Here is a 16,732-nt window from a genome sequence, read left to right on the forward strand (position 1 = left end):
GGCCTGCCTGGGACTACAGAGTGACTTCCAGATCAGCGTGGGCCAGAGTGAAACCTACCTCTAAACAAACAAACAAACAAATAAAAACAAACACAAATAATTACAGGATTGCAGATCACCACATTGTTAAGCGAGAGTAGAAAAAACCTGTATATCCGACATAAGGGAAACTGATTGAACACATGACGGCACAGTACACTGAAAAATTGGAATAATATTATATAGTACATTGGAATATCACATACAATAGTCCTTAAATAGCAATGCTGTATATGAACTGGATTCACAGTAAAATATTCATGATAAATGTTGAAATGAAAATGACTGAAATCACAAAATGGCATTGTACTATGATTCTAGCTTTGTTAAAACGAAGTATACACAGCATTGAACCTTGCAAAGTCATGGGTGGAGGTTTTAAGAAAGGTTACTCCTTTGTAGGTGAGGCTATGGATTTTTTTTTTTTTCATTTTCTGCCTTTTAGAAAGCTGCCTTGTAAAAATTTTGCATTCATATTGCTTTGATCGTAGCAAAAATACATTGAAAAATTGAAAACCCCTCTATAAAATGAGAAAAGTGTTCATGTTTTTAAGAAGTTCAAATAGAAATGCTCTAACCTCTCTTACCCTCTAGCCCCCATCTCTGCTTCCCAGTAATGCTACGAGGTGAATATGAATTTTCTTTTAGAATGTATGTGTGTGTGTTTACACATGTACATGTTTGTGGGTCCATATGTGTAAATAAGCAATATAGCAGTAAGTTACTTTCAGAATATATTTTTCTTTTTAACATTTTATTACTTATATATGAGACAGAGAGAGAGAGAGGCACAATGAATACACCAGGACCTCGAGCCACTGCAAACACACTCCACGTGCATGTGCCACCTTGGGCATCTGGATTTACCTGGGTACTGGAGAATCAAACCCAGTCCTTAAGTTTTGCAGGCAAATGCCTTACCTACTGAGCAATCTTTCCAGCCCCAAGAATGTACACGCACATGGGCACCCACAGATACTCATGTGCCCACAAGCATAGGAACATGCATGTGTGCACCCCCACGCACATACACAAAGGAAGAGACGGGCATCCCTCACATCCCCATTGCCTCAAGCCTCCCACTAAATACCACCTCCCAATGACGTCAAGCTGAGGGCTAAGTCTGGAGCATATGAGGCCTTTGCAGGAGACTCTGGCTCCAAACTATAGCAGGAAGTGGAATGACGGCTAGGCTAGCTTCAAAAGCATTTTTGATTACTTGCCTACACCCACCCTGTTTCTCAAACCCAAAGTGCCAAGGGACATTGCGATGTAAGTGTCCTGCGCAAGTCCATTCCGTACGCCTGCAGGGCTGTCTTTCCATATTTCAGGGGCTTGGGTATCACTTATGGACACTGGCCTGCCCCTCTAGGACTTGCCCCTGGGGGACACTCCCCCAGCTCCAACCCTGTGCTGTAGGATCCTGCTCAGATGAGTTCCCTCTTTTCATTTAGAAGTGACCCTCTGGAGGGCCCACGTCAGCACGGTGACAGCGTGAGTACCATCCTGTTGAACGCCTCGGGAATTTGTAAAGGTGGGAAAATAATTTTCCAAGTCCTGATCGAATGAACCCTCGCAAAATCCAATTGCATTGCAATTCTGTTAGGAATGAAATAATGGTCCACACGCTGAAGGAAGAGATTGGAAATCCTGGCTTTTCTTGTCCATAGACAATTGTTCTTGTTTGTTTGTTTGGTTTTTGTTTTTGTTTTTGTTTTTGTTTTGGGCTTGACCTGGTGTTTTAGTGCAAGTTTGTGAGCTTGGAAGGTTGGATTTATTACAGGGCTCGAAAGGAGTCAGTACCAAGGGTCAGACAAAACTCTTACTAGATGGTTCTTTTTGACCTCTTGCCTTTCTGCTCAGACTGATCATCCACGAGGTGGTTTCCCATGTAAGTCTTGAGGCTGGACCTGGAGATCTGGAGGTTGTGTGGTGCCGTACAAGGTGGGGGGAAAGGCTGGCTCTTAGAACTTAGGGAACAAATCCAGCTTTTCTGTCTAGTTTGGCTATAGGAATGCCACTGGCATGTGGGTCCAATGCCCTGTCCTATGGGAGCGTCACAAGTCTCCCCTCCCCTTTTATCTCATCAGCCTGGAGCTTATAGAGGAAGAAAGCATCCTGCTGTCCTCCTCCCTGGACCGCACTGTGAGGCTGTGGAGCAAGGACGGGGCGCACATAGGTACAGGGGCGTCTACCCGGCTTCCACCTCAGTCCCGAGTCAGGAGCAATGGCATTGCTCCTCCAATAAGCCATGAATTCTCTGAGGTGGAGCCTCAGGCTACCAAGAACAAGATACTATAGATGCAGTAGCTTAACAAAAGGACTTTTCTTTCCTCTGTTTTGAAGTTTGGAAGTCCAAGATGATGGTCCTTACATGTCCAGGTTCTGATGAGGGCGCGCGCTCTCTCTCTCAATCTGTCTGGTTTTTTATTTGTTTGTTTTTTGGGTGTTTTTTTTTTTGTTTTTTTGGGGGGGGTTTTCAAGGTAGGATTTCACTCTATAGCCCAGGCTGACCTGGAATTTGCTATGTCGTCTCAGGGGGGCCTCGAACTCATGGCGATCCTCCTATCTCTGCTGGGATTGAAGGCGTGTACCACCATGCCGGGCTTTCCAGTGTCATTTATTATAAAGAGTCTAATCTTACTGAGTCAGGGCCCCAATCTTATGAGCTTTTTCAACCTTAAGTACCTCCCCATATTGGAGGTTAGGGCTTCAAAATATAAATTTCTTGAAGAGATGATTCAGTCTATAGCAGAACGTCAGCTTACTGTCCCCTAAATTTGAAAAATCAGTCATACTTGAACTCAGAAAACTTGGTGGCAGAGGTAGTGAGTTCGGAAAAGAACTGCTGCTTTATCGTTAGGATCGTGGCTAAATTGGAACAATTCATCTGTTGGTGAGCAAAGGCCTGCTTGGTATTGGTCATAATAATCAGAACAGGCTGACCTACTACACAGAGACACTATGAGGACAGTTTCCATAGGGTATCTTGTCCTATAGCGTGCAAATTGATCTTTCAAGTCCATTGTTGAGTAGCCTATATACTCCCATAGGAGAAGGCATTCTAAGCTTTCCTATCCAGTTGCTCTGCAATTTTTTATTTTTACTTATTTATTATTTCAGAGATAGAGAAATGGGCATGCCAGGGCCTCCAGCCACTGCAAATTAACTCCTGATGCATGCAATACCTTGTGCATCTGGTTTACATGGGTCCTGGGGACTCGAACCTGGGTCCTTTGGCCTTGCAGGCAAGGGTCTTAACCGCTAAGCCATCTCTCCAGCCCTGCTCTGTAATTTTTTTGGCATGGAACTACTAAGGCATAACTTAACTTGCTTAAGGTGGCCTGGCAAGTTTTGAGGAATTCTACCCATGTCATCAGTATGCTTTGTTCTGGTTAGAGAACAGGTTACATGTGGCTGGGGAAAAGCTGAGTGGTTAAAGGACTTGCCTGCAAAGCCTGCTGTCCTGGGTTCAATTCCTCAGCACCCACATAAAGCCATTTGCAAAAAGTGGCACAAGCATCTAGCATTTATTTGCAGCAGCAAGAGGCCCTGGCACACCCGTACACACACACACACACGCACACACACACACACACACAAATAAACAAATAAAAAAACAAGGGCTGGAGAGATAGTTAAGGCACTTGCCTGCAAAACCTAACAACCCAAGTTCAATTCCCCAGTATCCATGTAAAGCCAGATGCACAAGGTGACACATGTATCTGGAGTTTGTTTGCAGTGGTAGGAGGCCCTGGTGTGCCCATATTCATTCTCTTTCTGTGTGTGTCTTCTCTCTCTCTCTCTCTCTCTCTCTCCTCTCTCTGCTTGCAAATAAATTTTAAAAATATAGGGAGCTGGAGGGATGACTTAGCAGTTAAGGTGCTTCCCCACAAAGCCAAAGGACCCAGGTTCATTTCTCCAGGACCCATATAAGCCAGATGTACAAGGGGGTTCATACATCTGGAGTTTGTTTGCAGTGGCTAGAAGCCCTGGCACACCCACTCTCTCTATATCTCCTCTCTCTCTCTCTCTCTCTCTCTCTCTCTTTCTACTTGCAAATAAAAAAATTTAATTTAAAAATATATTTGAAAAAAGAAGACTGGTTATTTTTCATCATGTGCATGGTTTATTCATTTAACTCTGCTCTTCCAGGGACCTTTGGGCAGAAAAGCCTCTGGGATATTTTTACTCCTGTCTCCTGGAGCCACCCAAGAGTTCCCTTTGAGAGTCTAACAGATCCCCAGAGCATGCCTGCTCACTTAGTGCTGGACATAGACGCCCCTGATGGGCACACGGCAGAAAGGCAAGAACAGGAACGGGCCACCATCACAGAGGAGAAGACCCGTGCGGAGGTTAGTGCCTGAGTACCTAGCACGCCCGTCTCCTCTGTGGCTTCCCTGCAGACTGCTGGAAAGCGCACAGTGCAGGCTGAGAGAGTCAAGGAGGGCTGAGTCAGCTGGAAACAGGGAAATGTCCTCCATCCGGGCACCTGTTACTGCCCAGGACTAGGAGGGCATGTTGCTTTCTCTGTGGGATGTCGGAGCAGATCTCCCAGCCTTTCCCTCTTTTCACCAACAGAAAGGTAGCTATCCTTGACCTTGAAACAACAGAGACACAGCACCATGCTCAACCTGAGTATTAGATCCGAGAACGAGCCCAGAGCATACAGTGGTTGCTCTGAGATGCGTTTAGCAGCCAGCACTCCTAACAACTGGGAGGAAGACATGATTGGCTTAATGCCCAAGTCTGCAAGAGTCAATGTCAGAGAGAGATTCGGAGAGGTCCCTGGTCGACGCAGCCTTGATTTAGAGCTCCATGAGATATATGGCTTTCCAAGAAACGCCTGTCCTTTCATAAATTGAGAAGAAGGTCGTCTCGTGAGCTATTGCTCGCCAGCTCTATTACAGCTCAAAGTGGGACAACCTGCTCTGCCAGCAAAACCATGCCTTTGGTTTTTTCCTTGGCAGGCAGCCTCACAGCATACAGATCGCCCACAGCCACCGACTCCAGCTCAGGGGCTCAAACGTATTGAAAACGGAAAACAAAGGATGTGGCCAAGCACGCGCCAGGAGAAGCTTTTGCTGCGCGTGAACCATCTGCCATTCTTGCTCTCAAGGTCATCAAGCGACGCCACAGTGGGAGTTCTCAGGAGACCCCGCAAGTCACGTGGCACGACTGGCTGATTAGAAACAGTCCTCTCGTTAATATGGATGGAACCGCAATGGGGAAAGCAGAAGCTCGTGCGGATGTGGGAAGAGAGAAGGAAAAGGAGAAAGAAACAGGAAATGTGTCCTTGGGAATAGAGGCTACAGTTAATCTACGTACTCTAATGCAGACCTAGGGAGAGTTCAAGCCCAGGGACAGGTCAAACGTGGAGGCTAGGGAGCTGGGGGGTGAGGGGGCAGAGCAACTTGAGAAGAAGAGAAAAGAAAGGAAAGGAAAGAGAGGTGGAGGCAGGAAGAGGAATGAAGAGGATACTCAGGGCAACAAAATCAGGGTTCTATAATTTATAGTATGTTTGCTCTCCAAGGATGAAGGAGTGTGAACAAAACCTTGTGTGAGGACTAGAGAGATGGCTTAGCTGTTAAGGCACTTGCCTGTAAAGCCTGAGGACGCAGGTTTGATTCCCAAGTATCCACGTAAAGCCAGATGCACAAGGTGGCATATGTGTCTAGAGTTCGTTTGCAGTGGCTAGAGGTCCTGGCACTCACTCACTCTCTCTCTCTCTCTTTGTCTCTCTCAAATAAATAAATAAAAGATTTTTAAAACCTTGAGTGACCTTGATTTTGGATAATGAAACTCCATCATTCTGCTTAATTTGACTGCAGGTACCTCAGGAAACAGTCTAGGTTTATTTCTGAGGGTGGGGGAAGGGCTCAGAAAATAGACCCTGGGACTTACATATTGTATCTGGACCAATGGACTGAAACCCGTATTCTAAAATGACAGAATAAAGTGTTTCACTGCTGTTTATGACGGGACTACTGAGTGCCACTCTGAAGTTCTTCTTGTGATCTTCAACAGTCACTACTGCTGAGCTCAAAATCCAGGAGTGGGATTAGATGATCTTGAAGTTTCATTCCAGCCCTAAAAATCATGTTTCTCCAAAGCACATCTGTTTCATCAAAACTCAGTGTGTTGATTAGGTTCTGGATATCAGCCATGGTTCTTCCCAGACGCCAGCAGCTCACACAACAAGGAGAAGTTCAGTAGATGCAGAGCAGCTACCTCCTAAAAGCACCACATATGGGCTAGGGAGGTGGCTCAGTGGGTAAAGCGCTTGCTGTGTGAGCATAAGGACCCAAGTTCGATCCCCAGAGCTCACACAAAGCCTCTGTAGTCCCAGCGTACCTGCAAAGAGATGGCAGGTGGAGACAGGAAAGTCCCCAGACTCTCTAAGGCCAGCCAGCCTGGCATCACACAGAGTGGCAAAAAAAAAAAAACAAGAGTCTGTGACTCAAATATGCAAGGTTGTCCTCTGACCTCTGTGCATACCATGTGAAACACACGTGCCCACACTCACATGTATAAACACATACACATACCACACAGACACATGTGCACACACAAAAGATTTAAAAGAATGAAGGAAGAAAGAAAGGAAGGAATGAAGGAAGGAAGGAAGGGAGAAAGGAAGGGAGGGAGTGAGGAAGGAAAGGAGGAAGGGAAAAAGGGCAGAAAGAAATTGCCACATGTAAGTTGGTAGTTGGAAAATGGAATAAAACCCTCAGGGGGAAATGCTCTTGTAATCTGACCAGTTCAGTCAGCCTGCATCCTGTCCTGACAGAAAAGCCATGAAGCTCTTGTGCCCATTCCCAGAGTGATCACATCTGCATCTTCTTCTTCCAGACTGAAAAGCCCTCTAACCTTCAGTCTCCAGAAGATTCCATCGTTGAAGCTGAGGCAAAAGTGGACAGAGAACAATGGTCTGCATTTTCCCATGGCAGGTCAGTGTGGGAAAACAGCCGGGTGTCAAAGACGGGACCCTCCTCACAGAGCACGGTCTCTCCTGGCTGAGGCATCACAGACAGCCCTGTCACTTACATGTGTCCACGCCCTGAGCTCCCTAAGTCTGCAAGTGTGACTCAAGTCTCACCTGTTGAATGTCCTACCTGTGTGGTTCAGGACACTCTAAGGCACTCTTAGTTTTATCTGGTCACCTTCCTTCTTCATACACGGCTCCATGGCTGCTGATTTCAGCAGCCTCTAGTGGCCTCTCTCACTTCCCAAGGACCTGGTAGGAAGAGGCAGGCCTTGGTCTCCCAAAGCTGCAAAAACCCAGGATACCTCAAAGGCTGTGTGTGACATTCCAAGGGCCCCTGTCGGCACAGACAGCTCTGGTCCACCAAAACTCCTGGAAGTTCGAACAGCCATACAGGGAGGAGAGGTCCAGAGAACAATGATATACCTTCCAGTTGGCTCTGCTCATGCCATTGTTTTCCCCTGCCATCGTGGAGCTGCCCCCTTGAGTCTGTAAGCCAAAATAAACCTTTTTTCCCAGAAGCTGCTCTTGGTCAGGTGAGTTCTGCCAGCAATGCAAACCTGACTGCAACAGCACCTTAATCGCCGAGCCACCTCTGCAGCCCAGTTTAAATCAACTTACGATCACACCGAAGTAGGCAAGTGTCACAAGCAGGTTTGAGAGCAAATACATTTGCTTCTGGTCAAGCACCCAGCTCAACCTGCCAGTGCAGAAGGTCACAGGTCGTGGTGGCTGCTCACCAGCAGTGCTCCCAGAACTGCGCCCATCTGTGGGATGTTGACAAGGCCAACCAGACCATCAAGTCCATTAGCGAAGCGTCAGCTGCCTGGGTCCTGACAAGCAAATCTAGCTCTCAGTGGGAAGCTTGGCTACAAGAAGAAAGACTAGGACTAGAGAGATTGCTTAGTGGTTAAGACACTTGCCTGCAAAGCCAAAGGACCGAGGCTTAATTCCCCAGGACCCACGTAAGCCTGCTGCACATGGTGGCGAGTGTGTCTGGAGTTTGTTTGCAGTGGCGAGAGGCCTTGGTGCGCCCATTCTCTCTTTGTCTTTCTCTCTCCCCTCTCTCAAATAAATAAATTTTAAAAATGTTTAAGGGCTGGAGAGATGGCTTAGCGGTTAAGCGCTTGCCTGAGAAGCCTAAGGACCCCGGTTCGAGGCTCGGTTCCCCAGGTCCCACGTTAGCCAGATGCACAAGAGGGCGCATGTGTCTGGAGTTCGTTTGCAGTGGCTGGAAGCCCTGGTGCGCCCATTCTCTCTCTCTCTCTCTCTGCCTCGTTCTCTCTCTGTCACTCTCAAATAAATAAATAAAAATATTTTTTAAAAATGTTTAAAAACTAAAGAAAGAAGAGATGCCAGAGGCATGAGGGAAGGGAATACTTTGTCATTCTTCTGCTCACACATGACACGTTCTTCCTCCCCATATTGTCTTAATGAGGCCCAACTTTCTCAAATAGCACTTGCCTCTTTCAAGACTAGATAGATAGATAGATAGATAGATAGATAGATAGATAGATAGACAGACAGACAGACATAAATACACTGAGGGTCATCAATTCAAGATTGGCAGGGAATTCAAAATGACTTTGTTCAGTTCTCACTTCATCCCTGGATATGCCCTATTTGTGATCTCTACAGAAGGGAAACAGACGTGGGGAGGACATACTATTTGCCTGATGTTAAACCACTAGTCAGCGACAAGGGAGGAATCGGTCCCCACCGTTTATTCTGTTCCCCACAGTGAAAATATCATGCCTCGGCGATGAGCTTTTATGTGAGCGCAGAAAGAAAAGGCATAGATGACGGTTGCCCCGAACACATGGACACCCTGGGCAGCCAGCCAGTGATCATGGCAACCCCAGGGATGGTGCCAGTATAACTTCCTGGCATACTTGCTGGTTAGGGATGGCTTAAACGGGAAGGAGAGATGGCTGGGAGTCAGTACTTCTCTGGCTGGGCATGGTGAGAAAAGATACACAAGGACAAATGGAAATCATTTCTGGACAAATGATATCAGGAAGGTGAAAAGATGACCCAGGGGAATGTGTGTGGAGCAAGTAGGGAATAGAATACCTTTTCAGGAGAGGCTGTAGATCAAACCAGAGAACAAGTAGACACCAGGGATCCAGAGACCAACCACGCTGAAGGGTGCACCTCACACCCCAATAGATCTAAGGCATTGAGGTTGTGTCTTCAGGTTTATTTGTTTGTTTATTTGTTTTTAAGATAGGGTCTCCCTCTAGCCCAGGCTGGCCTGGAACTCACTCTGTAGTCTCAGGCTGGCCTCAGGCTCACAGCAGCCCTCCTAACCCTGGCCTCCCAAGTGCTGGGATTAAAGGCATGCGCCACCACGCCTGGCAGTCCTGAGGTTTTTGTTGGATGTTATCCATGAATACCTCCAGGCAAAGCTTGCTATGTGTCCATTGGCTCCATAGCATCTGGTGAGCGCTGCTCGGTGCCAGGCACTGTGCCAAGACAAATCAGCAGAGACAGGTTCGTAGGTGGAGAGGAGTCTGACCTGAAGGAGTTCCCACTCTGAGGAGGCGCAGATGGGTTCTCTAGTCTCCATCCCTGCCGGGCTTGGCTCTCACCTGATGGGTTGAGGTGCAAAGCACTGTGGTAGCTCAAGGAAAGGAGGAACTTTTAGTGAGACAATTCATACCAAGAGATGAGTAGGATGTGGCCACACTAAAGACAGCTGGAAAAGACAGTAGCCACGCTAGGACAAAGACGAACCAAAGGTGTGCTAAATGAAACAAGCTAGTTACAAAATGACAAATATTGCAGGATTCCATCCCATGGACTGTACAAGGCACATAGAATAGGCAGATCTGTAGAGAAAAAGTCGAACAGTGGTTGCTGGGGGGTGTTGAGAAGAGGGAAATTGGGAATTGTCACTGTATTTTGGGCACAGAGCTTCAATTCTGTAAGAGGGAAAGAGTTCTGGAGCTGGCTGCAATGCTGCATGTCTGCAATCCCAGCACTTGGGAGGTGCAGGCAGAAGGATCAGGAGGTCAAGGTCACCCTCCACTATATAGGGAGTTTGAGGCCATCCCAGAGTACATGGTATCCTGTCTTAAAAAAACAAAAACAAAAACAAAAAACTAGCCAGGCGTGGTGGCGCATGCCTTTAATCCCAGCACTCAGGAGACAGAGGTAGGAGGATTACTGTGAGTTCAAGGCCACCCTGAGACTCCATAGTGAATTTCAGGTCAGCCTGGGGTAGAGTGAGACCCTACCTCGAAAAATCAAAAAGAAAAAAAAAGAACTAAAAGAATGGGCTGGAGAGATGACTTAGTGGTTAAGCACTTGCCTATGAAGCCTAAGGACCCCGGTTCGAGGCTCGATTCCCCAGGACCCACATTAGCCAGATGGATAAGGGGACACATGTGTCTGAAGTTCATTTGCAGTGGCTGGAGGCCCTGGCGCACCCATTCTCTCTCTCTCTCTCTCTCTCTCTCTCTCTCTTTCTCTCTTTCTCTATCTGCCTCTTTCTCTGTCTGTTGCTCTCAAATAAATAAATATGAACAAAAAACATTTTAAAAAGCCGGGCGTGGTGGCGCACGCCTTTAATCCCAGCATTCGGGAGGCAGAGGTAGGAGGAGGATCACCATGAGTTCGAGGCCACCCTGAGACTACATAGTTAATTTCAGGTCAGCCTGGGCTAAAGTGAGACCCTACCTCAAAAAAAAAAAAAGAAAGAAAAAACTAAAAGAAGGACTGGGGAAATGGCTCAGCAATTAAGGTATTTGCCTGCAAAGTTAACAACTTGTGTTTGATTCTCCAGTACTCACATAGAGCCAGATGCTCACAAAGTGGTGTGTGCATCTGGAGTTTTCTTGCAGCAGCTAGAGGCCCTGTGTGCCCATTCTCATTCATTCATTCTTCCCCCCTTCTCCTTGTAAAAATAAATAAATAAATAAATAAAAAGAGTAGTGACTACATTCAATATGAATGTCCATTTTTTTTATTTGGTTTTTCAATATAGAGTCTCCCTCTAGTCCAGGCTAACCTGAATTCACTATGTGGTCTCGGGGTGGCCTCAAACTCATGGTGATCCTCCTACCTCTGCCTCCCAAGTGCTGGGATTAAAGGCGTGTGCCACTACACCCGGCTCTCAATATGAATGTTCTTAATGCTCCTGAATCCTGTGTGTCACGTGGGTCAGTCAGATGGTAAACTTACAGAATGTGTATTTTACCATAATGAACCGTCCAGGGTCCAAGGGTAATGGTTCAGTCAGTAAAGTGGTCGTTGTGCAAGCATGAAAACCTGCGTTCTGATCTCTGACATATATGGGTGTAGTGGTATGTACCTGTAATCTCAGAGGTGAGGAGATGGAAACAGGATCTCTTGGGCTTGCTGGCTACCTAGTCTAGCCAAACCAACGAGCTATAGGTTCAATTCAGAAAATAAGATGAATAGGGGCTGGAGAGATGGCTTAGCAGGTAAGGCACTTGCCTGTAAAGCCAATGGACCCAGGTTCAATTCCCCAGTACCCATGTAAGCCAAATGCACAAGGTGGTACATGCATCTGAAGTTCATTTGCAGTGGCTGGAGGCCCTAGTGTGCCAAGCCCCCCCCCACACACACACACACCGCCCTGTCCATCTGCCCCCTTTCTCTAAAAAAATAAAATATAAAAATATAAAAGATGAAGAGCAATTGAGACAGACACCCAACATCAATCTCCGGTCACCATACTTGTGCATGCACACGTGTGCGTGCAGACACATGAACAAACATGAGTCAGGGTAAGAATATAAGAGACCAAAGACAGCCCTTATGGAGAACAAAGAGAGGGTGATTCTAGGAACTTTGAGCAGTTGGATGTAGTTGAAACAGACTCGGGGGTCAGGAGGAAAGGAGTAACAGCAAGAAGGAAATGATGGAGGAAACGAATCTGTGGGGTGGAAGTAGATGGCTTCCCAAGGTACAGAAATGACAGGAAGGAAGGAAAGGGTTGATGAGAGACCCAAGCGGGCCAGCGTAGGCAGTGTATGTTTCTACTTGATGTTCAGGTAGGAGCAGGACCCCAAGAATTCACATCCTTACTCTTCTCCACCAGGCTGCTGCCAACACAGAGCAAGTGTTACCCGGAAGTGCCCGAGCCCGGATGGCCCAGGATTTACCAGACCCTCCGGTGCCACGAGGTCGCTTGTGTGTCTGCTCCCGGAGAGAAGCCAGACGTGTCTGCCATCGCCTCCAACTTGTTTCATGTAAATGTCCTTACGCGGGACAGAGAAGCGGCCCTGCCCGAGAGAAGCTTCCTCCCTACAGCAGTTTCCCCGCCTGAGCTCTAAGGGCCCTCGGCTGCTGTTTACTTTTCTTGGCAAATTCTGAAAAAAAAAAGGTCTGACTGAGATTAAGTCAGATCAAGATTTAGTTTTGCCCAGGAGGAGCAAAGAAGAACAAGATAAGAAATGATTCCGGCCCATGTGTTCTGCCTCAAAACAATTAGAGCTTGAATTTAAGAGAACAAATAAGATTCGCTCTTTTCTTCCTGGAAGGCCAATATTTCATAGAGCAGGTGGCTTTAGCCAATTGTCCCCAAAAGTTGCTGTGCTCCCCGCTGCCCCAGCACAAACACCACTGAGCATCTGCCTTCAGGTGAACCAAGGACGGTGAGGCACAACAGCAAGGCTGTTGGTACCAGAGCTGTGGTCGTTTGAATGTGGGAACCCCATAGACTCCAGAGTTTCACTGAAGCTTGTGACTTGGACTGCCAACCTCCTGGCTGGAGGAGGTGGACTAGGGGCTAGATCCTGGCGCCCAGCCCTAAGGTGTATGGAGGACAGATCTAAATCCCAGCAAAAAGGGGGCTGGAGAGATGGCTTAGCAGTTAAGGCACATGCTTACAAAACCTAAGGACCCAGGTTTGATTCTCCAGGTCCCATGTAATCCATATGCTCATGGCGGTGCATGTGTTTGGAGTTCGTTTACAGTGGCTAGAAGCCCTGGCATGCCCATTCTCTCTCTCTCTCCCTTTCTGTCTGTCTCTAATAATATATATATTCCAGCAAAAAAGCTATGCAGAGCAATCTGAGTTCTGCCATCCTGCTCTTTGTTAGTTTTTGGTGTGTGACCTGGTGCTGGCTTCGAATTCATGGTAATCCTCCTGCTGTAGCCTTCCAAGTGCTAAGATTACAGGTGTGTTCCAACTGTAGTATCCAGCTGAAATTTCAGATCTTAGTTTGGCCCTCTAACTGGTTTGTAAATCTCTGCCTCTAACAGGCATCTCCAACATGTGGCCCATAGTTTACCTGCATACCAGAACAGGCCCATCACATTTGTAGATGACAGTATCAGGTCACCATACCAAAAAGTTGGGGCCAGGTGTGATGGCACATACCTTTAATCCCAGCACTCAGGAGGCAGAGGTAGGAGGATTGTTGTGAGTTCGAGGCCACCCTGAGAATACATAGTGAATTCCAGGTCAGACTGGGATAGAGCATAACCCTATTTCAAAACACACACAAAAAAGTTGGACACCTTGGCTAATGCAAAGCCATCATTTTTGCAAATGGTACCCTAGAGGTACAGAATCTAATACATCAGAACTCGGAGTATGTTAACCCCTTCTCTAGCCAAATACTTTCTATCACCTGATTCCTATTCCTGGTCTTTGCTTACCTACGACCAGTACCCACCTTAGAGTTGGGCAAGTTGGGCAGGGGACCATGCTTTCGTCATGCCCCTCTTCACAGGGCAAGGAGTCCGCAGGACCCAACAGAAAGATCCAGCTACATGTCTGTCTAAACAACTGTACAGGCCCTGGAACCTGGATGTCTCAAATGATCGCAAGTCCATGCCCAGAGCCCACACAGGGTCCTTTCCACATCACACGTCCATCCAAGCAAGGACCACGCAGCTCCTGGGAGCAGAGACAGTCGAGGGGCAGGAGTTAGCTGGGGTGAACTGGATAATAGGCCTGTTGGCTAGCATAGGTGCCCATGAATGTACACATGGAGACCCCTGTTTGCACAGAAGGAATCTAGGAGTGGGGAAGAACAAGCTTGGGGCCATGAGCCCAAGTGGGTTGTCCCCGCATTGCCACATTTGCCAAGAGCTGTGAGGATTCTAAGAATTTACCATCCAAACCTTCTGGAGCCTTATGGTTTGTTCAGGGTGGTAGGAGGATTGAACATTCTGTATCTGTTAAATATTTATTGAACAGGCTTTTAAAACTTCATATTTAACATTTATATTTTAAAAAAATTTTGGTTCATTTAAAAAATATTTTATTTATTTATTTGAAAGAGAGAATGAGACAGAACAAGAGAGAGAGAGAATGGGCACACCAGGGTCTCTAGCCACTGCAAACGAATTCCAGACTCATGTGCCACTTTGTGCATCTGGCTGTTGTGGGTCCTAGGGAACTGAACCGAGGTCCTTTGGCTTTGCAGTCAAGCACCTTAACTGCTAAGCCATCTCTCCAGCCTTATTTGTTTTTTGGGTTTTCAAGGCAGGGTTTCACTCTAGCCCAGGCTGACTTGGAATTCACTGTAGTCTCAAACTGGCCTCAAATTCACAGTGATCATCCTACCACTACCTCCCAAGTGCTGGGAATGATGGTGCAAGCCACCATGCCTGGCTACGTTTAGCACTGAGATATTGGAGCTTGGTGTGGGGTCGCACATCCTTAATCTTGGCTCTCAAGAGGCAGAGGCGGGAGGATCGCTGTGAGTTCGAGGCCACCCTGAGACTACATAGTGAATTCTAGGTAAGCCTGGATTAAAATGAGACCCTACCTCAGAAAACAAACAAAAGGAACATTTAAATATTGGTCCTCATCTTTACCAACACTCTCTCTGAGCCTCAAAATCTTAGGAGCCTGCTTGCTTGTTTCCCTTTCGCCACACAGATTCCTCTCATCCCACAAAGATCCCTCTAACCTCATTCCTCCTGAACGATGACTGCTGGCCAAGAACGCTGGGTTCTCCCTGGGCAGGTGGTGGTGCCCCTTCCTACTCCCACTTCTGGCCCCAGCGTGACTGACTCTCAGCATACGCCTGTATTTCCAGCAGCCCGAGGTGGAGATGCTGCTCGAAGCGCTCATTCAATTCCCCAGTGCCCCCAGAGTTTGTCTAACCCAGCCAGCAGGGAACCCAGCCCCTGGCATCTCCCATCAGCAAGGACTCATGCTTACCTGCAAGGAAATACCAGCTAAGGGAGCCTCAACAAAATGAGAAATCCACTGGCTCACGGAACTCTTATAGTTCGAATAAGTAATACCCCCCACAGGTGGATGCTATTTGGGGAGGTTCTGGAGACACCGGGAGGTGGAGCCTAGAAGGAGGAAGTAGCTCAGTGAGGTGGATCCCTGGGGGCTGATCACCCTTGGCTGCTTCCTGCGCTGTCATACATTTTCCCTGCTATTGTGAGCCAAGCCCTCCGAAACCATGAGCCGAAACAAAGTTTCCATCCTGTAAGCAGTCTGTATCAGGCCATCAAGCAATGGAAAATCTAACACATACAAGAACTGTAGTAGACAGCCCTCCAATTCTGGGATGAACATCTAAGCTGGCTCCCTTTCACAGATCCAACCAGAGAGAGAGAGAGAGAGAGAGAGAGAGAGAGAGAGAGACCACCACCAGCCAACAAAATCAAAAATCAAGCAGAGCTCACACCTCTCCTTTGGGCTGGAAAGCAGATCTGCCCCCATTGACATCTTAGGGCTAGACACCAGGATCTGCCTCCAGTGATACCTTCTCCAGCCCTGCAGCTGGAGACCCAAGTTACAAGCTTTAATAAAACACCAGAGTCAAACTATCTCAAGAACCATGAGGAAAACTGTCACGAGGGACTCAAACTCCCTCTGTCCATATCTCACCCCATGCTGCTGTCTCCTTTGAAGACTGGCTTTCTCCACACTGCAGGAAACATAGTTAGACACAGCAATTTCCGGGTGCCATTGGTAGCTTTTCCTCTGCAGGGAAACTGAATTATTTTGAAGTCCAAGTTCAGAATCACTAAGGAAAATACTTTATGGCATATGTTGGACCAGTGCTTGATTTTGTCCAGCTAGCTGAGCAACACTGCATTAAAATGACTGGTATGGAAGAGCCATGGAGGTGTGGAAACCCTGAAGCTATTGGGGTAGGAAAAAGGGGAGGATGTGGGTAGTCAGATGTTTTTTTACATGTCTCCTGAAGCTACACAATTGATTTCTATTGCCAGGGCGCTATCAGTCAATGCCAAATAACTCTCCCTTCCCTTCCCTTCCCTTCCCTTCCCTTCCCTTCCCTTCCCTTCCCTTCCCTTCCCTTCCCTTCCCTTCCCTTCCCTTCCCTTCCCTTCCCTTCTCTTCTCTTCCCTTTCCTTCCCTTCTTCCCTCCACCCCTCCTTTTCTCTGTGTGATTCCTTCCTTCCTGACTTGGGTTTGAACCTGAGTTTCATCCTTCCCTCTGCATCCAGGCTTCCAAAGCAAAGAAAGGGCCTGCTGCAGTTCTGCTGCAAGCTAACGATGGCTTGATCCTATTACTGCTTTCCCTGGAACTCATAATTTTCTCAGCTGTTAGAGAGAGGAGTTTGGGGCTAGAGAGATGGCTCAGCCTTTAAGGTGCTTGCCTGCAAAGCCCAAGGACCCAGGTTCGATTCCCCAGTACCCACATAAAGCCAGATGCACAAGGTAGCACATGCATTTGGAATTAGTTTGCAGTGGCTGAAGCCCTGACATTCCCTCTCTCTCCCTCTCTCTCTCTCTCT

At 47.3% G+C, this 16,732-nt stretch overlaps 1 protein-coding gene across 1 annotated transcript in view; it reads left to right on the forward strand.

The window, feature by feature from the left end:
* The window catches only part of LOC101611986 (WD repeat-containing protein 49-like), a 51,630-nt gene extending 39,303 nt beyond the window's left edge, over nt 1-12,327 (forward strand). Inside the window, exons 14-18 of the mRNA XM_012949073.2 lie at nt 1,494-1,533; nt 2,130-2,218; nt 4,195-4,394; nt 6,892-6,989; nt 12,093-12,327. Of these exons, the coding sequence (XP_012804527.2) occupies nt 1,494-1,533; nt 2,130-2,218; nt 4,195-4,394; nt 6,892-6,989; nt 12,093-12,327 (662 nt within the window). The remainder of the gene's footprint in view (nt 1-1,493; nt 1,534-2,129; nt 2,219-4,194; nt 4,395-6,891; nt 6,990-12,092) is intronic.
* Nucleotides 12,328-16,732: the final 4,405 nt, after the last annotated feature.

This window comes from Jaculus jaculus, chromosome 7, assembly GCF_020740685.1.
Source record: "Jaculus jaculus isolate mJacJac1 chromosome 7, mJacJac1.mat.Y.cur, whole genome shotgun sequence".
In the NCBI taxonomy this organism is placed as follows: domain Eukaryota; kingdom Metazoa; phylum Chordata; class Mammalia; order Rodentia; family Dipodidae; genus Jaculus; species Jaculus jaculus.